This window comes from Sus scrofa, chromosome 1, assembly GCF_000003025.6.
Source record: "Sus scrofa isolate TJ Tabasco breed Duroc chromosome 1, Sscrofa11.1, whole genome shotgun sequence".
Lineage (NCBI taxonomy): Eukaryota > Metazoa > Chordata > Mammalia > Artiodactyla > Suidae > Sus > Sus scrofa.
In genome coordinates this window covers 35,218,507-35,239,847 of record NC_010443.5, presented here as the reverse complement: position 1 = coordinate 35,239,847, position 21,341 = coordinate 35,218,507, and the positions used below count along the sequence as shown (strand labels likewise).

General features: G+C 34.8%; 1 protein-coding gene across 17 annotated transcripts in view; it reads right to left on the bottom strand.

Moving 5' to 3' along the window:
- The window catches only part of PTPRK (protein tyrosine phosphatase, receptor type K), a 565,337-nt gene that overhangs the window by 18,852 nt on the left and 525,144 nt on the right, over positions 1–21,341 (bottom strand). For 5 of the 17 annotated variants that reach the window (XM_013988384.2, XM_013988357.2, XM_013988367.2 and 2 more), the window contains 9 exons: positions 21,245–21,280; positions 19,284–19,295; positions 16,790–16,974; positions 15,033–15,120; positions 13,899–13,975; positions 13,686–13,703; positions 11,151–11,187; positions 9,760–9,857; positions 9,267–9,383 (listed from right to left, as the gene is read on the bottom strand). In XM_013988384.2, coding sequence (XP_013843838.1) covers positions 9,267–9,383; positions 9,760–9,857; positions 11,151–11,187; positions 13,686–13,703; positions 13,899–13,975; positions 15,033–15,120; positions 16,790–16,974; positions 19,284–19,295; positions 21,245–21,280 — 668 coding nt within the window. The other 12 variants (XM_003353215.4, XM_005652678.3, XM_021072717.1 and 9 more) reach the window with 4 other exon arrangements.

Here is a 21,341-nt window from a genome sequence, read left to right as displayed (position 1 = left end):
CAATTTAGATTCCTTTTATGTCTTTTACTTCTCTGATTGCTGTGGCCAGGACTTCCAAAACTATGTTGGATAGTAGTGGCAAGAGCAGACATCCTTCTCTTGCTCCTAATCTCAGTGGGAACTCTTTGAGCTTTTCATCATTGAGAATGATGTTAGCTGTGGATTTGTCATATATGGCCTTTATTATGTTAAGGCCATATATGACACTTTCTGAAGGGTTTTTATCAGAAATGGGTGTTGGATTTTGTCAAAGGCTTTTACTGCATCTATTAAGAGGATCATATGGTTTTTATTCTTCAAGTTTGTTAATGTGGTGTATCACACTGATGGATTTGTGGATATTGAAGAATCCTTGCATCCCTAGGATGAATTCCACTTGATCATGTTGTACAATCCTTCAAATGTATTGTTGGATTCGGTTTGCTAGTATTTTTTTGAGGATTTTTTTTGCATTGATGTTCATCAGTGAATTTGGCCTGTAGTTTTCTTTTTTTGTGGTGTCTTTGGTTTTGGTATCAGGGTGATGGTGGCCTCATAGAATGAGTTTGGGAGTGTCCCTTCCTGTGCAATTTTTTCAAATAGTTTCAGAAGGAGAGGTGTTAGCTCCTCTTAAATGTTTGATAGAATTCGCCTGTGAAGCCATCTGGTCCTGGACTTTTGTTTGTTGGAAGTTTTTAAATCACAGTTTCAATTTCAGTGCTTGTGATTGGTCCATTCATCTTTTCTATTTCATTTTGGTTTAGTCTTGGAAGATTGTACTTTTCTAAGAATTTGTCCATTTCTTCTAGGTTTTCCATTTTATTGGCATATAGTTGCATTTAGTAGTCTCTTATGATCCTTTGAATTTCTGTGATGTCCGTTGTTACTTCTCCTTTTTCTTTTCTAATTTTATTGATTTGAGTCCTCTCTCTTTTTTGCTAAATAAGTCTGGCTAAGGGTTTATCAATTTTATTGATCTTTTCAAAGAAACAGTGTTTCGTTTCATTGATCTTTTCTATGGCTTTCTTTGTTTCTATTTCATTGATTTCTGCTCTGATCTTTATGATTTCTTTCCTTCTACTAACTTTAGGTCTTGTCTGTTCTTCTCTCTTGAGGTGCTTTAGATGTAAAGTTAGCTTGTTTATTTGAGCTTTTTCTTGTTTCCTGAGGTGGGCTTGTATTGCTATAAACTTTCCTCTTAGAACAGCTTTTGCTGCATCCCATAGGTTTTGGAGTGTTGTATCTTTGTTGTCATTTGCTTCTAGGTACTTTGTAATTTCCATGATCCATTGGTTGTTTAGTAGCATGTTGTTTAGTCTCCACATGTTTGTGTTTTTTGCAGTTTTTTTCTTGTTGTTGATTTCCAATCATATAGCGTTGTGGTCAGAAAAGATGCTTGATATGATTTCAATTTTCTTAAAGTTACCGAGGTTGGATTTGTAGCCCAGGATGTGATCAATCTTAGAGAAGGTTCCATGTGCACTTGAGAAGAATGTGTATTCTGCTGCTTTTGGATGGAATGTCCTATAAATACCTATTTAGTCCACCTGGTCTAATGCTTCATTCAGGGCCTGTGTCTCCTTGTTGATTTTCTGTCTGGATGATCTGTCCATTGCTATAAGTGGGGTGTTAAAGTCCCCCACTATTATTGTGTTATTGTTGATTTGTCCCTTTAAGGTTGTTAGCAGTTAGTTGCCTTATATATTGTAGTGAACGTATGTTGGGTGCATAGGTATTTAAAATTGTTATATCTTCTTCTTGGATTGATCCTTTGATCATTAGGTAGTGACCTTCCTTGCCCCTTAAAATAGTCTTCATTTTAAAGTCTATTTTGTCTGATATGAATATCGCTGCCCCAGCTTTCTTCTGATTCACGTTTGTGTTGAATATTTTCTTCCATCCTCTCACTTTCAATTGGCATGTGTCCCTAGAAGTGAAGTGGGTCTCTTGAAGACAGTATATACATGGGTCTTGTTTTTGTATCCATTAAGCCAGTCTATGACTTTTGGTTGGGGCATTTAGTCCATTAACATTTAAGGTAATTATTGATAGGTATGTTCTTATTGCCATTTTATTAATAGCTTTGGATTTATTTTTGTTGCTCGTTTTTTTCCCCTTCTTCTCTTGATCTCTTGTGGTTTGATGACTATCTTTAGTGTTGTATTTAAATTGGTTTTTATTTGTGTGTGTATCAATTGTAGATTTTTGGTTTGCAGTTATTCTGAAGTTTTGATATGAGTCTATATATATATATATATATATATATATATATATATATGAGATTGTTTTAAGTTGTTGATCTCTCAATTGCAAGTGCATCTGCAGTGTCCTGCATTTGTACCCTCCCCTTCTCACGATTTCTGATTTTGGCGGCATAATTGTGCGTGGATAATTTCGTATCTTTACTGTATATACCTTTACTGGTGAGCCCTGTCATTTGTGATATTTTTTGTTTCTGGTTGTGGCCTTTTCTTTTCTGCCTAGAGAAGTTCCTTTAGTATTTGTTGTAAGGCTGGTTTAGCGTTGCTGAATTCTCTTAGCTTTTGCATATCTGTGAAGCTTTTGATTTCTCCTTCAAATCTGAATGAGAGCCTTGCTGGGCAAAGTAATCTTGGTTGGAGGTTTTTTTCCTTTCATCACGTTAAGTATATCATGCCACTCCCTTCTGACCTGCAGAGTTTCTGCTGAAAAATCTGCTGATAACCTTATCGGGGTTCCCTTGTATGTTACTAGTTTCTTTTCCCTAGCTGATTTCAATATTTTCTCTTTGTCTTTAATTTTGGTCAGTTTGATAAATATGTGTCTCGGGGTATTCCTCCTTGGGTTTATTTTACATGGTACTCATTGTGCTTCCTGGATTGAGTGAGTGGTTCCTTTCCCATGTTAGGGAAATTTTCGGCTATTATCTCTTCAAATATTTTTTTCTGTCCCTTTCTCTCTCTCTTCTCCTTCTGGCACCCCTATAATACAGATGTTGGTGCATTTAACGTTGTCCCAGAGTTCTCTTTTTTCTCTTTTCTGTTCCACATTAGTGATTTCCACTAATCTGTCCTCCACCTCACTTATTTGTTCTTCTGCCTCCTGTATTCTGCTCTTGGCTGCTTCTAATGAATATTTTATTTCAGTTATTCTCTTTTGCATCTCTTCTTAAGTTTTATATCTTGTATCTCTTGGCTCAGTGTTTTCTGTAAATTATCCATCTCTGCCTCCAGTTTATTTCCAATGTCTTGCATCTTCAGCATCAACATTCTAAAGTCTTTTTCTTGGAGGCTGAGAATCTCCTGATCACTTAGCTGTTTTCCTGGAGTTTTTTCTTTCTCCCTTATCGGATTTATAGTTCTCTGTCTTTTCATTTTTTTATAGCTTTTTGGTGTGGTGACCTTTTTGCAGACAATAGAGTCGTAGCCTCTCTTACTTCAGGTGTCAGCCCCTCTTGTGGCTGAAGTTGGTAGGGGAGTTTGCTGTAGAATTCCTGAAGGGAGGACTGATGCCTGCCCACTGGTAGATGGAGCTGATTCCTATCCCTCTGATGGGTAGGGCTTTGTCTCTGAGTGAGATCAGAGGAGGCTGTGTGCCTGAGGGGTCTTTAGGCAGCCTGTTTACTGGTGGGTGGGGCTGTGATCCCACCTGAATTGCTGTTTGGCTGGGGGCTTCTCAGCTATGATGGGTGGGGCCAGATTTTCCCAAAATGGCCACCTCCAGAGAAAGGTATGCTGATGAATATGCCCAAGAGCTTTGCTTCCAATGTCCTTCTCCCACAACAAGCCACATTCACCCCAATTTTCCAAGGAGGTCCTCCAAGAACTGCAGTCAAGTCTGACCCAGATTTCTATGAAGACTTTGCTTTGCCCTGGGACCCAGTGCACATGAATGTCTGTGTGTGCCTTTTAAGAATGGGGTCTCCGTTTCCCCCAATCTGGTGGAGCTCCTGTGCACAAGCCCCACTGGCCTTCAATGCCAGATGCTCCAGGGGCTCTTTCTCCCAATGCCAGATCCCCACGCATGTGGGTTTGATGTGGGGCTCAAAACTCTCACTCCTGTAGGTGAGTCTCTGTGAAGCAGTTAGTTTACAGTCTGTGGAGCTTCCCACCCAGGAGGTATGGGGTTGTTTATATCGTGAAATCGCCTCTCCTACCTCTTGATGTGGCCTCCTCTTTTTCTTCTCTTTGTGTTCTGGAGTAGGATATCTTTTTGAAAGTTTCCAGTCCATTTGGTTGAAGATTGCTCAGGATTTAGTTGTAAATTTTGTTGTTTTTAGGAGAGAAGATGAGCTCCAGTCCTTCTATTCTGCCATCTTAATCCAACTTTGCCTCCTAATGTATTTTTCAGTTGGATATTTTCCACTTAGACTTTTATTTCATGGGTTATTCTAATTGTTTAACTTGGAGGTCAGTTAGTTTTGCATGGACTTTTCCTTTTCTTTGATCAAGTCTACCCTCAAATATTCTTTTATCCCCTGCAACTTACTTGAAGAAGCTGAAGTCCAGGTAATGTTCTGTGTTTTAGTGATTCCGTTTACTGAAAGTTCTTAAACCTCTGTAGGGAAATTGGAGAGGGCAATAGGAAAGTCTTTTATCTCTTCTAGTCTTGAATATTCCTCACTGTTTTAGGGCAGATCAGGTGGTTCCTCCCAGAAGAGGTGGCAGCCTGAAGAATAGTATCTGTTCCCTCTCCTTTTCTTCTCTCCATTTCTCATCTTGCAGATCCAGCAGACATTTCTCGATGAGGTTCAGGTTCTTCATTCCTCCACATGGAAGGAATGCAGTGAGAGACAAAGTGATAGGCAAGAAATAGATTTAAGATAGGATGCCTGTGTAATCTGCAAGTGGGCAGGCAAGGAGACTCTACCCTGAGGATTAGGTGGGCTACAGTTTTCTCTATACCACTTTTCAAGTCAGCTCTAGTGAGGAAGACCATATATTGTCAAAGATCTGATTTTAGACAATTACTTTATCTTCTCTGCATTATTCCTTTTGCTGGAGTTGCTGTAAGAGCCTTGCTCTTTCTAGAACACTTTAATATCTGGCAGTGCATGTTCTTTTATTGTTCATTTTACTTAAATTTTCCTAATTTTCAAATATATGGATTTCCAAAAAGATTACTCTTTTCCAGTACTTTTTGAAATTATAAAAACAAATTAAAAATGAAAATGTTATAATTAGTATTGCATTAAATCCATAATGTGTTATTAATGCCAAGTATTCCCATTCTGGGACATGGTGCATTTCTCCATTTATTCATATTTTATTCTGTGTCCTTCAATACACATTTGTGGCTTTATTCACTTAGGAGCTGTATCTTTCTTTTTAAATATATTCCAGAATTTTTTTATTGTAAAAGATATTTCATAATGTCTATTGCTAATGTGAAGAAATGGTAGGATTTATGAGCATTTATCTTGAATTACTTACATAAATGATTATAGTTCCATTTAAAAATATTATTTCTAGTTTTCTTGGTATAAAATCATCACACCTTAAAATAATTTTGTCTTTTTTATTAGTTTTGCTGTTTATTCCTTTTGTTGTCTTATTTCCTGTCCTAAAGCTTCCAAAAATGCTGAACACTAGTGAGGATGATTATCCACACTCCATTGCTGATCATAGCTATAGTGCCCCTCGCTTTTCATTCCTTATCATGCATGCTCCTAATTATCATGAAATCACCTTTATGTTTAGGAAGTCTCCTTATTTTTCTAATATAATGAAATGTGTGTGTGTGTATATAACTAGAATATTACTTTAAATGGCTTTTAAATAAAATTAAGTCCATTACAGTATCCATTAATAAAATCATGTTTCTGTTCTTTTAATGTACTGACATAATGAAATATCCTATCACAGTTGTAAAATATTTGCATTCTTAAAAGCAATCATGATAGATCACTGCTGGATTCAAATTTTCAGTATTTTATTCTGAAGATTTTTTTCAAAAATGTTCTTGAATGAAATTGGTCTGCAGTGTATGTGTGTGTGCATACTTGAGAGAGAGAAACAGATCAAAAAAGAGACAGAGAGAGAAGAGCTTGAAGGAATGCTATCTTTAAGTTATGCTAGCTTTTAAAATATATTTAGTTGGTTTTAATGGTTTTCTATGGCCTAAATAGTTTGATTAACTTAGGCATTAGCTATTCATTAGTTATTCGTTAAAGGTTAAAGAAACCTCAATTATGAAACCATAATGCAATTTTAATGGCAAATTTTAATACACATTCAATTTTCTTTTACCATCTGTTCAGATTCCTAACTCTCCTTGGGTCAAATTTTGGAAATTATTATTTGTTAGAATATCTGTGTATCTAGAGTAAAATTTGTCTCAAGTTCACACATAATATTTTTAATAACATTCCTTAATAGCAAGTTTAACTAGTTATGTCCCTTTTGTGTTATTTAATATTGCATATATTGCTTTGATTGTTCCTCATTTGGAATTGACAGTGGTTTACTTACTTTATTGATCTTTTTAAGGAAATAGCTTGTTGATTAAATTTACCCTTTTTTGTTTTTCTCTTTTATATTTAATTTTTCCTTGTTTTACTGCTTTTCCCCCTGATTTTCCAGTTTAATGGTTTTTCACAAGATCTTAGAATACCTTTCAAATAAGAAATCATTTTTGAGTATATATTTTTCTCATAAATATGGGAAATTTTGATATAAAATTGTTTATCTTTACAATATAATTTTAGTTTTGAGACAATAGTTCACTTAAGGATTATTCAGAAGGGCTTTAGTGATTTCTAAGAGCCTAATTTTGGGGGTTATTGGTCAATGATTTGTTATTTTCCATTGGATTTTGGAAATGTCTTGAATTTTTGTTATATATTCAGGTTTCCTTTATGACTAAGTTAATGATTGATTTTTATAAAATGTTGATAAACTCAGAAGAAGAATGCATAGTCCATATTCTTTCTTTCCATAACAGTGGTATCTAGCTTGATGGTTCTTTTCTTGAAATCTGTGTTTTTGCTATTTTGTTCTACTTGATTTGTCTGAGAAATCTTCATAGTTTATAGCTGTGATGGTCATTTTGTATAATGGTTCCATCCACTTAATGTTTCCCCTAATTATTTTTTTATGTTGGTAAATTACTTATAAATATCATTTTTATAAAGAGTGCTATTTCTAGATAATAGATGTATACTTTATCTATTGCTGGACATTTATGGTTATCTATAATTTTCTAAGACTATATATGAAGTCATTGACTTTAAATAATTTCCTTAGGATAGATTCATTAAAATTCTTTTTTTTTTAATTATATTTCTGCATTTTTTTTTTTTTTGGTCTTTTATCTTTTTTTAGGGCCACACCCACAGTATATGGAGATTCCCTGGCTGGGGGTCTAATCCGAGCTGTTGCTGCCGGCCTATGTCAGAGCCATAGCAATGTGGGATCCAAGCCATGTCTGTGACCTACACCATAGCTCATGGTAACACCAGATCCTTAAGCCACTGAGCGAGGCCAGGGATCAAACTTGCAACCTCATGGTTCCTAGTCGGATTCGTTTCCAATATGCCATGAAGGGAACGCCAGAAGGTAAAATTCTTGGTCAGAGAACATCAATGTTTTCAAGCTCTGTAGATACATACACTGCTTTACTGATTTACAGAGGGCTTACTGTAATTTAACTGATCAACATGTGAAAATATGTCTTATCATACTCTTAAAATTAATGATTAGTATTCTTTTTTTAAAAGTGCTTGGCTGATTTGAAAGTACAAAATGGTATATCAGTACATAAAGTTCAACATTTTCTTTCTTTTTTCTTTCTTTTCTTTTTTGTTTTTTTGCTGTTCAGGGCCGCACACACGGCATCTGGCGGATCCCAGGCTAGGGGTCTAATCGGAGCTTCAGCTGCTGGCCTACGCCAGATCCAAGCTGTGTCCGCAACCTATACCACAGCTCATGGCAATGCTGAATCCTTAACCCACTGAGCAGGGCCAGGGATCGAACCCACAACCTCAGGGTTCCTAGTTGGATTCCTTTCTGCTGTGCCATGATGGGAACTCCCAAGTTCAACATTTTCAATAGGCATGTCAGCATGGGTCGGGGGTGGGAGGGATTCTAGTGTTCTTTTTTTTTTTTTTTTTGTTTTTTGTTGTTGTTGTTGCTATTTCTTGGGCCGCTCCCGCGGCATATGGAGGTTCCCAGGCTAGGGGTTGAATCGGAGCTGTAGCCACCGGCCTACGCCAGAGGCACAGCAACACAGGATCCGAGCCGCGTCTGCAACCTACACCACAGCTCACGGCAACGCCGGATCGTCAACCCACTGAGCAAGGGCAGGGACCGAACCCGCAACCTCATGGTTCCTAGTCGGATTCGTTAACCACTGCACCACGACGGGAACTCCTCTAGTGTTCTTTATTTGTACTAATGTTATGAATTAAGAATATTAAATAATCACAGTTTTTTTGTTATGTGTATCTTTTAATTGAAAAAAATTTGATATAGATCATCTTATACTTTTTTGCTGTCAAATTTATTAAACTTTTCTGCAACAATGTAAATCATTGTTTCTATGTCTTACTTCCGTCCACTTACACACTGCCACTCTGCTTTAGTCTTTCTGATCCTATTTTTCAAAGTCAGATAATGTTACTCCTGAGCTCAAATCCTCTCAGCAACTTTCTACTTTTACTTTTGATACAAACTAAAAAATCATCATAGTGGCTCACAAGGCCTCACTTATCTGGCTCTGAGATTTCTGACTTTATCTATCTCATATTTCTTTCCCTTTCACTTACCTCTCAGTACCCTAGATTCCTGGCTGTTTCTCTTTGTGACAGAAATATCATGCTTCTAGGTCTTGGAAGTGACTCTTCCCTCCACCAGAAATATTCTTCCTGGGACAACTTCCCTGAGATATAGTTCTGTCATTCACTCCCTCATTTCCTTCAAGCCTTTACCCATATGTTAACTTTCTCAACAACTCCTCTCCTGATCATCCTTTTAAAACTGTAACCCGTAACCGATTTCTTCTACCTCAGAAATGTTGCCTACTTCCATTCCCTACATTATTTTCCTCCATAGTATTTCTCAAAATAAATGATGTATTTGCTTATCTCTTAAATTTTATTGCCTGTCTCCTCAACAGATTATAAGCTCCACAAGAGTAGGGATTTAATATGTGTCCCAAAGTTTAGAAAAATGCCTGGCACATGTTATGCTTTCAAGTAAATATTCATGGGATAAATGATGGCTATTATGACATCATCAAAACTATTCTGACAGGGATTTTAAGAAAAAAGTTTCCATATGCATATTTTTATAGAATTTTAGGGTACTTACCCTTTCCAGGGTGAATGTCCTAACAACATATTCAGCAAGTGGTTCCATTTCTACACAGGTTACTTTGAAGTCACCGTAAACTTCAGTGTCATCAGGCCAATACTTATAGCACTTAACCTAAATAACAAAAAGTATATATAGGTGGACCTGAATATATAATACACATTAACCAAGATGACTGTATTCTAGGGATAACTCTTCAGGTCACCAAGTTAAATGGCAGTTTAAAAATACATAAATTAGATGAAAGTGTAATATCAGAAAAAATATACATGCCTGATAATGCAATTAGATTCTAGTATAAAATCAAAGCTTGCTGTATTACTAAATGAGAAATCAAATAATTTCTCAGCCATCAAAGACTCAGGAGTGCTCATTTGAAATGCTATACCTATGAATTTTTTTCAAACAGTTGAATGATATTCTGTTTTAAGTATATTATGTTTTGCTATTCGACCCATATTTTACAACACAGTTTTTTTTTTCGCCTTACCCGTCCAACTTCAACTAAATTTGTAACCATCACGATGCAGGCAGATTGCTCTTGCCAGATCATTCTCCAGAAATCATATACTGTTTCATGAACTGGGCCTATAAGAAATTAATTTGAATATCATATTACCAGAGAAATTTTGTAGTTAGAAGTTTAGACAAGATTAAAAACTAATATAAACTAAATGAACCAAAAAAGAAAATTAAAGGTCTAATACAAAATGTTACTGAAAGTACTTAAATTCAGTTCATATCAAAATTCACACTGTAGACAAAACCACAGGCATGTATCAGTTTGTTTTATTCTGTTGCCTTCTATATTTTCAAATTCCAAAGATGCTATCACTAGTTTCTAGGGTACTTATATCTGCCACTAAGTTACTTTAATGCATCTGTATATACATGTGAAAAGAGGAAGTCTTAGGCCACAATCAACCAAATAGTACATATTACCAATTAAATATACACACCATTTATAAATAGTGTATGTTTAGGGATTAATGAAATATCACACATATAAGGACACATTCTAATCTTATTTTATAGTATCGTCTCTGAGCTGCAAAAGCATCTACTGGGTTATACTCTACCCCATATCATGAAACTAAACTATTACTCAAAGTAACTCATTCATGGATGATCTTTCTAACTCATAAAGAGTTTATAGTTAAACTCAATTACTCTGAAGATATGTGAAAAACACCTAGAAAATGACCTCTAGCAAAAGAGCTTTTGTTTCACTTCCCTTTTGTAAAATAAGATGTGCAGATTTCTCTTCTGATGGCCCATGACCAATTTGGAGAGATAACTAAAGGTGGTTTTACTGTTATTGCTATGCTACTTTCATTCCCCAATATGCCACTATAACAAGATTTCTTTACTTCTTATTTACCACAAAGAATGAACTTGACTAAGTTCCCTTTAGCCGTTTGTTTGGTTTCAATCTTGATTTTAAAAAACTTGCAGGAGACAGTCCAGTATCTCACTATACCAACGTTGGTCTTGGATACTTATATGCCAGGCCGAGAGACTCTGCTTCAAGATAACAGGCACCTTATACAAGATGAGATCTCACCTGCTTTCATCAAAAATAAGTAATTTCTGTGTCCAGTACTGTTGACAAGTGCTCTGGGACATCAGGATACCAAAAACCAAATTTCAAAAACTATGAAGAGGGTTCTCTTTTACTTTTAATTAAAAATAAATAAATTGGGCTTTAGTTTATATAGATTTTAAACATATAAAACAATTTATATTATACAAAAGAATAAAAAGCAGTGTTAATCACAAGTTTTTTTTTCAGTTAATTGAGATAAAATTGCAGAAAGATACCATATGGATGAAGTAAGCAAGAGTGGTTATTCTATTACATTCAAAAAGACGGAGTTTTACCTTGAGTTGCAATGTAGTGACTTGGTCTCTGATAGCCCTAAAATAGGAGAACAAATTGGTTATCATTTTATATCAGTGTCAGAAATACATGAATGAAGGCATAAAAAGATGAAGACAACCACCTGTTAAGATTAAGTTATAGTAAAAAGTCCAGAAATGAGTAGTGAACACATGGTTCACTTCTCAAACCTAGGTTATCTGAAAGGTAAAAATAAAACAAATATTTTAAGGGCTCTAATTAGAATGTATATTGCATAATTGAATTTGTTTGCTAGGAAATCGCTTCATAGATTTTGTTTGGTTTCACTAAAATGTTTATGCCTTCATGTTAATCTTTAGTCATTCATTCTTGGTGAAATTGTGCTCAAAAATATTAATTCTCATTTTATCATCCAAAGTACAACACACTGCATTACAAATGGACAACGACATATTAGAACCATAAAATAAATATAACAGAACATTCCAATGTTAGAGCTGGACAATGCATGTGTGCATCAAGTCAAAGTCCTGCTGAGATTTTTTTGAGAGAATATTTCTGTTCTATAATATGTTCAGGAACCTGCCAAAACTACTTTGTGTGTGCTTATAATACTAATTTACACACACAATATTATAGTTACACACATATATAGGGAAAATTTTTTTTAATGCATCTTATCCTGAACAAAAGGTTTAGTACTTTTTTCTTTTTTAGTGTGCTAAGAGTTCTATGTGGTTAAGCATTTAATATTGTTTTAATGAAGAAGTTATTCTAGATAAGGGATAAATTTGCTTTCAGTTGGTTTGATTTCCAATAGATCATGAATGCAAAAATGTTAATGGTATAATGGGTTAAGCTCTGAATCTGTAGTGTAGTTCTCGAAGAGCTTTAGTAAAAGCCTGAGTTAGCAGACATCTGGTCCTATCCAAAGCATCCATAAGACATTTGCTCCATGCCAAAAGGTTCTTGATATTTACAGGACCATTTGGCTATGTCCAAAATGTCCATAAGACATTTGGTCCATGCTGAAAAGTCCTTGAAATTTGGTCCTCTACAAAACGTCCAAGAGCATACTTGATTCATGCCAAATGGTTTTGGACAGCACCAAATATCAAGGATTTTTGGCATGGACCAAATGTCTCCATGGACATTTTGGAAAGGACCAAATATCAAGGACCTTTTGGCATGGACCAAATGTCTTCTGGATGTTTTGGACAGGACCAAATGTCCTGCCAGGGTCTTGGCAGAAAACCAAGGTTAAACTAAATAGGTAAAAACAAGTACAAATTTGTCAGAGAACTGTTGATTTTTTTTTTTTAAGAAAGTAGATCATTAAGTTTAGTTTTCCATTTTGAGATGTCTGATAAGTTTAAAATATTGAATGAGAGTAAAATGATAATCAGAAATTTAACCAATGTACTTAGAGACTAAATAAAATTCACTAATTCAAATTTATAATGACAGTTCACAAAATAACTGTAAAACATGAACTTAATAAATGTGATAAAATTATTTCTTATTTATAGAAATTAGAAAAAGGTCCTAACTTTCATATCATTCATATATATACATATGTGCATATCAGATATACTGCAGAGCTTAAGATTTCTACCTGTTGCCTTACAACTAATGAATAGTTTGAAATATTAATTTTAGCACACCGAGGTTTGAATTTTTTTAAAAACAGCTGTAGTTTAATGAGTGCTTAATATTTGCTAAGCATTGGGCTAAATGCTCAACATGCATTACTTCATTTAATTCTCACAACAGAATGATGAGATTAGTGGTATTGTTATTATCCCCACTGTAAAGATGAGGAAACTAAGGCATAGTTGAATTAACAGTCAAAAAAATTCCAGTGTGATTTTGAACCCGCAAGTATGAACAGAGTGTGTCCTTCTTATATGTAATATATTCCCTCCTTAATAATATTTGATTTGATTTGATAATAACTTTCCATTAAATAAAGAATTTACACATAGATATGTTTGTAACCAAAGCTGAACAGTGAAATGTGTGATCAAAACAAACTTTGGTTTGTATGATTCAATATATATGTGTGATATATGTATTTCACAAATGCAATTTAGTAATTATTTTGCCTAAGTAATTTTAATACTTTACAAACCAATACCACGGCACCACAAAAGAGTCTCCCTAATCATTTTTAACATTAGAAGTCAAATGTAACAAAGTAAAATTTCAGAAACACTAATACACATCATACTATCCAGCTTCTCACATATGTTTGGGGAGGGGCAGGAATAAAAGCCAGAAACAGAAACCATCGACAAATAAAACTCGAATACATAATAAATTGTCAAAAGCTAAAAATGGTCCTGTTTTTCTAAACATAGAAAAGGGAAAGAGGTAAAATAGCTCTTTACACATGTAAAGGAGTTACAAAAAAATGAACATAGATATACTGTATGAAGCTAATTAGGTGAAGCATGCAGAGATAACTAGTAGTAAGCATTAGTAATAACTGTAATTGAGTAGTTACATTAAATATTTATAATAGGGTGCTGTTATTTACATATAGTGGTACTTACATCCCTGTACAGCCAAATCTACAGCCCAAACCAAAGTCAGGTGTGAAAGAAAGCACAACAACGTCAGTAAGTACTAGGACGTAGAACAAGGAAAAGTGTACAGTTTGTTCTTTATTTTAAAAAGCTAGCAATCACTTTATAGGTAATAACAAGCAAAAAGATTTACATATATAAGCCAACAAATCGGGCATACCGAATGATACAAATACTTACATCTATATAGTTGGCATTAATGTAATCTGAAGAAGGATCATCTTCAACAGGTTGCAAAATTACTCTGGAGTGATCATCTAAAATTTTTAAATGGTAAAAATAAAAGCTATTACATGTCCTCCCTGTTCTGAGACAGCGACCCTAGTAAAAAGACTTCAAATGATTCTAGTGGTTATCCATAATAGACTCTTAAAATTTCCTTAAATACCAGGCATTTGAAGAAATACAAGAACTTTAATGAGCTCATTACTTATTACAGTGATAATACTCTGTTCATAAAACGTCAGCGACTGGCATCTTCATAGGAATATTTTAGGGGACATGATAATATCTGATAAATCATCATCTGAGTCATACATTTTTCTAAAGAACTGAACCTGCCTTAACTGCTAGTTTTGCTTGTTAGAGGCATGATTTTAAATGGGTGGGATCTTTTCTCCCTGCACTTGACAGCAAATGAGCCACATAACTAGGATGTGAATTTTGAACCCTTGCTCTCAACTTATTTTGTAACAGTCAAGTTTAAGTTCTGATGTATTTATAAGATACTGTTAAATGATTTAAATTGAGGATAAAGTGGTCTAAGTAAACTAGTAGCTAGTTACAAGCTAAACTATGTTACTTTTCATACTGCTCTTCTGGCTTCATAGGATAATCAATTTATCTCATGAATACATCTTGAGACTTAATCAGAAGGAAGTACCTAATGATAACATGGAACAACCGGGGTTCAAACAATGGCTCCAAGAAAGGAAAGAATAATGCTCCCACCTTGAATATGTTTGGTAGAAGAGTTATAGCAATTTATCACTGAAAAAAATCCTTCCTTTTCATTATCCTGCTATTTTCAGCTGTTAATGGCACCCCTATGCATTCATGTGCAAACACAAAATCAAGTAGCAAATTGTCTCCCCCGGGTGAAGAGTCTGAGTCAATTTAATGAGGATGATGACAATTTCAGAGTTACTGCCAATAGCCAATGCTGTTTTACTATTAAATAGATTACTTTATAAACAGATGTGCCACCCTCTGAGATTTTTTCAGTGTTTAAAACCATATAAGGAGGAATTTCATATTACTCTTTATCTTCTGCACACAGTATTTACAATCACCAAGAACTGTATGAGAACTTACATGCTATAATGTTTCCATATCGGTTTTTTGCTCTATTTTGGTCTTTTTTAGCTACATCCCAAGATGCTGACTGTCCTTCAAAGAAGCTCTAGAAAAAACAAAATTAACAAGCACACTGAATTTAATTCCTTTTCTTGAAAGAGGTCTATCCATTCTGAAGACCAAATAGTCAAAGCCACTTTCTTAGGGAGGAAGGGAGTACTAGCAGTAAATGTTCAATTTTCAGACCTCAGAGCTTGATTGTTGGACTCCTACTTGTTCATCTTGGCTTGGACTGAGTTCACATTAAGGACAAGGAATAATTTAAAGGGGAAAAAAGGACCTTGAAAATATTTCAAATTTAAGATGTGAGATGGAAGTAGGGAAAGCATCAAAAACTTCAAAACTACTTTTAATGAGCATCTTTCAGTATGCTTCCTTTAGTATTTCTAACAGGAAAAAGAAAACCTGTTTTCTCCCATAATTATTCATTAAGTCATGTGCAATACATCACATTCCAGTTTCTTTGAAGATCATGAAAAGGACTGAGTCTCTACAGCAAGGGACTGTATGAAAATTAAAAAGAGTCACCGTCTCCAAGAATCTTGGAACAGATGAAATTGTTGATTGCTTTAATTACCATATGTAGCAATTTAAAATATGGGTATGGATTTCTTTTTGCAGAAAAACTTAAACTTTGCTCAACACAGGAAATGGAGTCTTCAAAGAGTCAACAGTCTTTGAAGTGAGGTACACAGGAATACACATGCAATGAACAAAAAGCACCAGCTCTGGCAGAATATTGTAATTCTTTTCACTATTTTGTTACCACGTTGTAGTGTTTCCGGCATATGTCTAAAACCATTCAAAATTCAAAAATAATTTTGTTCACTCCCAAACTAAGATAGACAAATAATCTGTAAATAAAATGTAGTGTTCAGAAGATTCCTTATGAAGTTGGATGTATTTTAGGTGGTCTTTCAAAGTAAGGTACTGCTTGGACTTTCTCAGTTTAAATGTGTGTGTACAGTGGTGGAGGAGCTTCCTTCTACATCTCCGACCAGTATTTCTCAGTAAGTGAAAAGTGGCAAAGGAATAGTTTCCTTTTTGCTATGTTATGTTTATTGGGATATTTAGTTTAAATCACTTCTTTTGTAGTATAAATCTTGGTATTTTGGTTAGAGTAGGAAGAGGAAATAAAGGTGTAAGAAGAATTTCCCACATCCTTCTTTTGGCATCTTTTTGTTGTCTGGATTTGCAGTGCTCTTCTTTTCCTCCCAGCCACCCTCAACTAAAATCCACAAAACAAAACTCAGAGTTACAAGTAGTACATTTAGAGCACAGAATTTGATCTTATTTCTCCACAGAGGGTCAACAAGCAAAGAGGCAGCATTTGAATGACCTACTGCCTAGGTCATTCAAATGCTAGAATCTGTAATGATACAGTGGGACTGAAGGTATCTTGTTATGGATTTCTGAGTGGGGAAATATAAGGTCTAACAAAGTGGTTTTGAAATAGCATAGTAAATTATGGACTCCAGTATTTTTTTATTTCTTAAAATAAATTTAGACCCAGATATATCCCCACCAAGTGCCCTGTTCTTTCAATCCATCTACCCCCTTCTCCTCACATGCCCACTTGGTTGTGTGTCCACAGACAAAGGATTAGAGTCTACAGAGGATTCCACTGCTTGCTATGCTAAAGGGAGGAAAAACTGTTAAATTCCACTGAGTGTCATGGTCAGAACTAAAATACAACATAATATTGAAATTTTCACCTCATATTCCTCTTTGAACCCATAGCTGTCTGATGTCTTCATGAGATTTATGTGCTGCAGTAAGTCCGCTACCCTGATGGCTGGGTGCAGCTGTCCCGTCTGGTAAGGGGATTCTGTCCCCTCACATAGGTAGCGAGGTACATCCAGGAGACGACTGGATTCTGCTGTGGCACTGTGGTTCTCATCTGGCATTTTTCAGATTCCAGAAGATTGAAAAAAAGACAAAGTTACCTTGTTTAATATATATCTGTGCAAAGAAGATTTTAAGATCCTGTGATCTTTCTGATAACAGGATTAAGGGAAAGAAATAGAGTATAGACTTAAGGCAGCATCCTTATAAAGACAACGCCTTTGCAGCGCAAGGTAGGTTAGAGTATATTATGTATATATCAGCAAGACAACAGATGCTGTGAAATGGATTGAGACATCTGATTGACTTTTTAAAAGTATAAGTGGGAGATTTTGCAGAGTTCTGACTTTTTATTGCTCTGCTACTGCAGTCATAGCAGTATACAGTGGGACCAGAAGATCAAGTTGTCAGTTAGAGAAATGTTTTCATTGTTGATTAAACTGAACAAATTCCCACCCATATCCCAACCTCCCTCTAGGCAACCCATCCCCAGAGGGCTGGTCTTCTTGCCCTTCTAGTCCTACTATTCCCTCCCACCTGAGGCTTTTTACCACAACACACTCCAGACCAGAAAGTGTGAACATCCTACCTAGAATCTGGCCCACTATGTCTGCTAGCCAGGTTATGTGCGCATTTATGCTCAACTTCCACTCCATTGATTTTATTATTGTTGCTGTTTCTATCACTGATAGATTTTGACTCTTCTGGCTACAGTATAAAAGAAACCAGGGTATGTTGCTGGGGCAAAATATTTAGATACTTCATTTGGAATTCTTCCCTGGCCCATCAAGGCTGAACTGTAGCCCCTGCTTTTCGTTCCCATGGCCTCCTGTTCTTCTACATTCATTTCACTTATTCTGTATTTCAAACATTTATTGACTTATTTTTCTCACCGAACTCTGAACACTTAGCATGTAGAGACAGTCATGTTTTTCTTTGTATTGTTAGTGCCTGGTGCAAAGTAGTCACTCAATAAATATTTCAATGAATGAATTAGTTAAAATCCATTAAATCCCTCACCACCCGCATTTAAGTGTAGGTCCCATCCCAACTGTGTTGTTAGCTTGAAATGAAAAGAAAGTCTTAAGTCTCTGTCCTTAGAAGGAAGAAAAGAACAAGAACATTTAACCTCTGAAAAATAAATATTATTTTAATGACCATAGTACTAATCATTACAGTGAGAAGAAGCATGCTTATATTTATCACATTTAAACTTACCATGTTAAAAAAAATGTTTTAAGGGGTGTTATTCTGGAAAACATTTATACTGCCATACTCATTAACACAAGAGAAAGTACACTCTTAGGGGAGCTTTTGTTTTAATGATAATGCATACTGTAGAGAATGATATTTAATTAACAGTTAAACATATTTCAAGTGCTGGTACATTTGCCTGTTCTACCACCAACTCTACAAATAGGATATGGCAAAAAATGAATTGTTGTCCCCATGATAAACATTTTTTCTTCCTGGAGAAGGGGGAAAAAAAAAAAAAAAGAACCCCACAATCAGATTTGTTTGCTTCTGTAATTTAGCTTGATTGCATTTACTTCACTTTCTCTTATTCGGCTGAGTGCATTTTTTTTTTTGTTTTGTTTTGCATTTACTTCTAAAATTCCACATTAAACAAAAAAACAAAAAACAAAAAACAAACCCTGCTGGATTCTCCTGTGACCTAAAAACACCCAAATAAATTAATGCCCTTTACTCTGGTTTCTCACCCTTCTACAGAGAAACATTTGCTAGCAAACATGTCTTATAAGCATTTCCTTTTTCTTCTATAAGACTGTACTCAGTTGATCTACCTTTACTAAAATATTGCAATCAATAGGCTGACATAATGAATATTTACATCTCCTCAGTAAAATTAAATTCAGAAGCCACCAATTTGGGCTTTATTACAGAACATATAACTTAGGATGAGAAATAGAGAGAACAGAATGTCAGAGAGGCAAAATGCAGTCACCCAAGCTGGAATAAGGTAGTCAGTGCTCTATGAAGTAGCCCCAGAGTTCGCATTATACCTACTGGAGCAGTGAAATATTTACATTTGTAAAAGGCTCAGAGAGAAACACAGAATTCACCCATATTCCAATCTTACATGATTATTTCCCAATATGAAATAGACAGTGCCTTTTGTTTTGCATTAAGCTTAATACAGTAGTACAATGAGCAGTATTTTTTAAAATAATCACACATGAACTATTACTCTCAATACATTTCTACCTCATGAAATTACTTAATAATGTGACTAGAAGTAAGAGTACATGTACTAATCATTATCTCTGTTATTACACATTTAAGAATAACTTCAAATATTTTCTTGATGGAAGTATTTTCTAGAGTTCTTTGCATTACACTTACCAGTTATAGGGACTTTAACCCAATGAAGCAGTAAAACACAAAAAACAAAAATATGAATCAATAGGAAAGTTTTGAAGTTCTTTTTAATCAGCAAGCAGACATTAATATCAAGCAATATTTGAGGTGCTTTCAAAAATTGCTTTATAAATACGAAATCAACTGGATGCAAAACAACTATAAACATGGTGATTCTAAGAATGATGAAAAATGCAATAAATCATTTCTAAATCTGGATGATTAATGAGCTACTTAGCTTTCAAAGAACAAATATAAAAAAAAAACCAGCTTGACTTTCAAAATGAAATAAAATGGACAATGACTATAAACAAACAGATTTTTTTAATAACTAAATTTTGTTAACTCTAGCCTTCCTTAAACATAAATATCCTTTTTCACAGGAAAAATTATTATAATGCTCTCTTAAACATTATGCAATATCTCCTTTTCTCTTTAAAATGCTCTGTGGGAAAGGTATGGTAAGAATTATACTGTTTTACAGAAGGGGAAGCAAAGACATAGGTGTTTTCATTTCATACTATGAGTCCACAGGAGGACGGAGAGTTAGACCCAATTCCACATGTCCCTGTAGTGAAATTTTAACAGTTAGGTAACTGATATTTTTCTTGAGTTTTCAAATATCATAATTGAATTTAACTTATTAGTGTGATGCTGATGGCATTCTGTAGTGCTCAACAGATGACATTTTCAGAGGCATTTGATTACTCCCAACGATCATGACTCTTGGCTCCTCCCTACATGATCAGGCCATCCCTTGTGGAAAATTCCCCAGCTTCCTTCTCTGCCATTATTGGTGTGGACATCAAAGGCAGAGTGTAGTCAGAGACAAAGACACTGACTTACAGGTTCTTTTAGGCTAGAGCTTTAGATTATAAAACTGTAACTTTAAATAGTTATTTTAGTGAAAAAGAGGTATACGTTATCTGAGTTAGTTGTATTATTCCAACATATTTTTAAAAATCTAAATATTGAATACATGGATAATAAAAACATGAACATAATGTAAGCTAAAGTTTTATATTCAAAGAAATTTAATCTAAAACATGAGAATTGGGAACTTTTAAGAGACATTTATCTAGCAATTTCTACGTTTCTTTGGTTAAATCTTAACTATTAGAAGCACTGGGGTCAAACTAATAAGATAATTTGTGAATATATAAGCAAGCTGGTCATGAATCATTGGCGTATAATTAGTCAAGGAATAGAGTACAAATTGAAATGAAACTCGTTACATTCTTAAACACAGAGTAGAAATTAATTTAATTTTACATCTGAAAAGGCCTTATTCATCACTAGCAGTATCAGTTGTCTTAGATGTTATATAGTGATAAATCTTGGCTTATTCTAAATTTTTTGAAAGATAACACTTATATAAAGTGCATACAGAATGCATAACTCCATATCAATATTGTAGCAACATTACCTGCATTTATAAATTCTTAACAAAAATAAAGCAAATGCACACATTATTAATATTCACATGGAAATGTGTTCTTTTTAGGTGCTGTAAAATTAGGAGGATTTATAAAACCCCTTTCAATCAGGTAAATTTTTATATATAAACTTGTTAATCGGGTAGCACTGCCCCTGAGATGTGTGCATTTGAGTTCATTTTACTAACTTGGATATATAAACATTAGTCATATATACTAACTTGAATATATAAACATTAGTCATATATTAAGAGCCACTGTGCTTTCACTCCAAACTGAACAGAACCAAGAACTAAAGAATATGTTGTTTAAAAAAAGATACCCTCCTAATTTGAAAAGCCCTAGATCTAGTTGGGTTGACCACAGTTGCTCTCTTTGATAAAACCATGATTATGTTTTTGAAATCAAGCTGCTTCCTGCACTGTAAATAATTACTGTGTAGACAAAGCTATCACCCATGCAGGGAGGTGTGATCCATGCAAAGCAGATGACAAAGAATTAGGGCCTCACCTAACACAGCAGTCGGCACAAGTGGATCATTGGGCACTGCAGGGAAACAAAGCTCATGAAGGAATATACTGCCCTAAAGTTGTATTTGATACTCTTT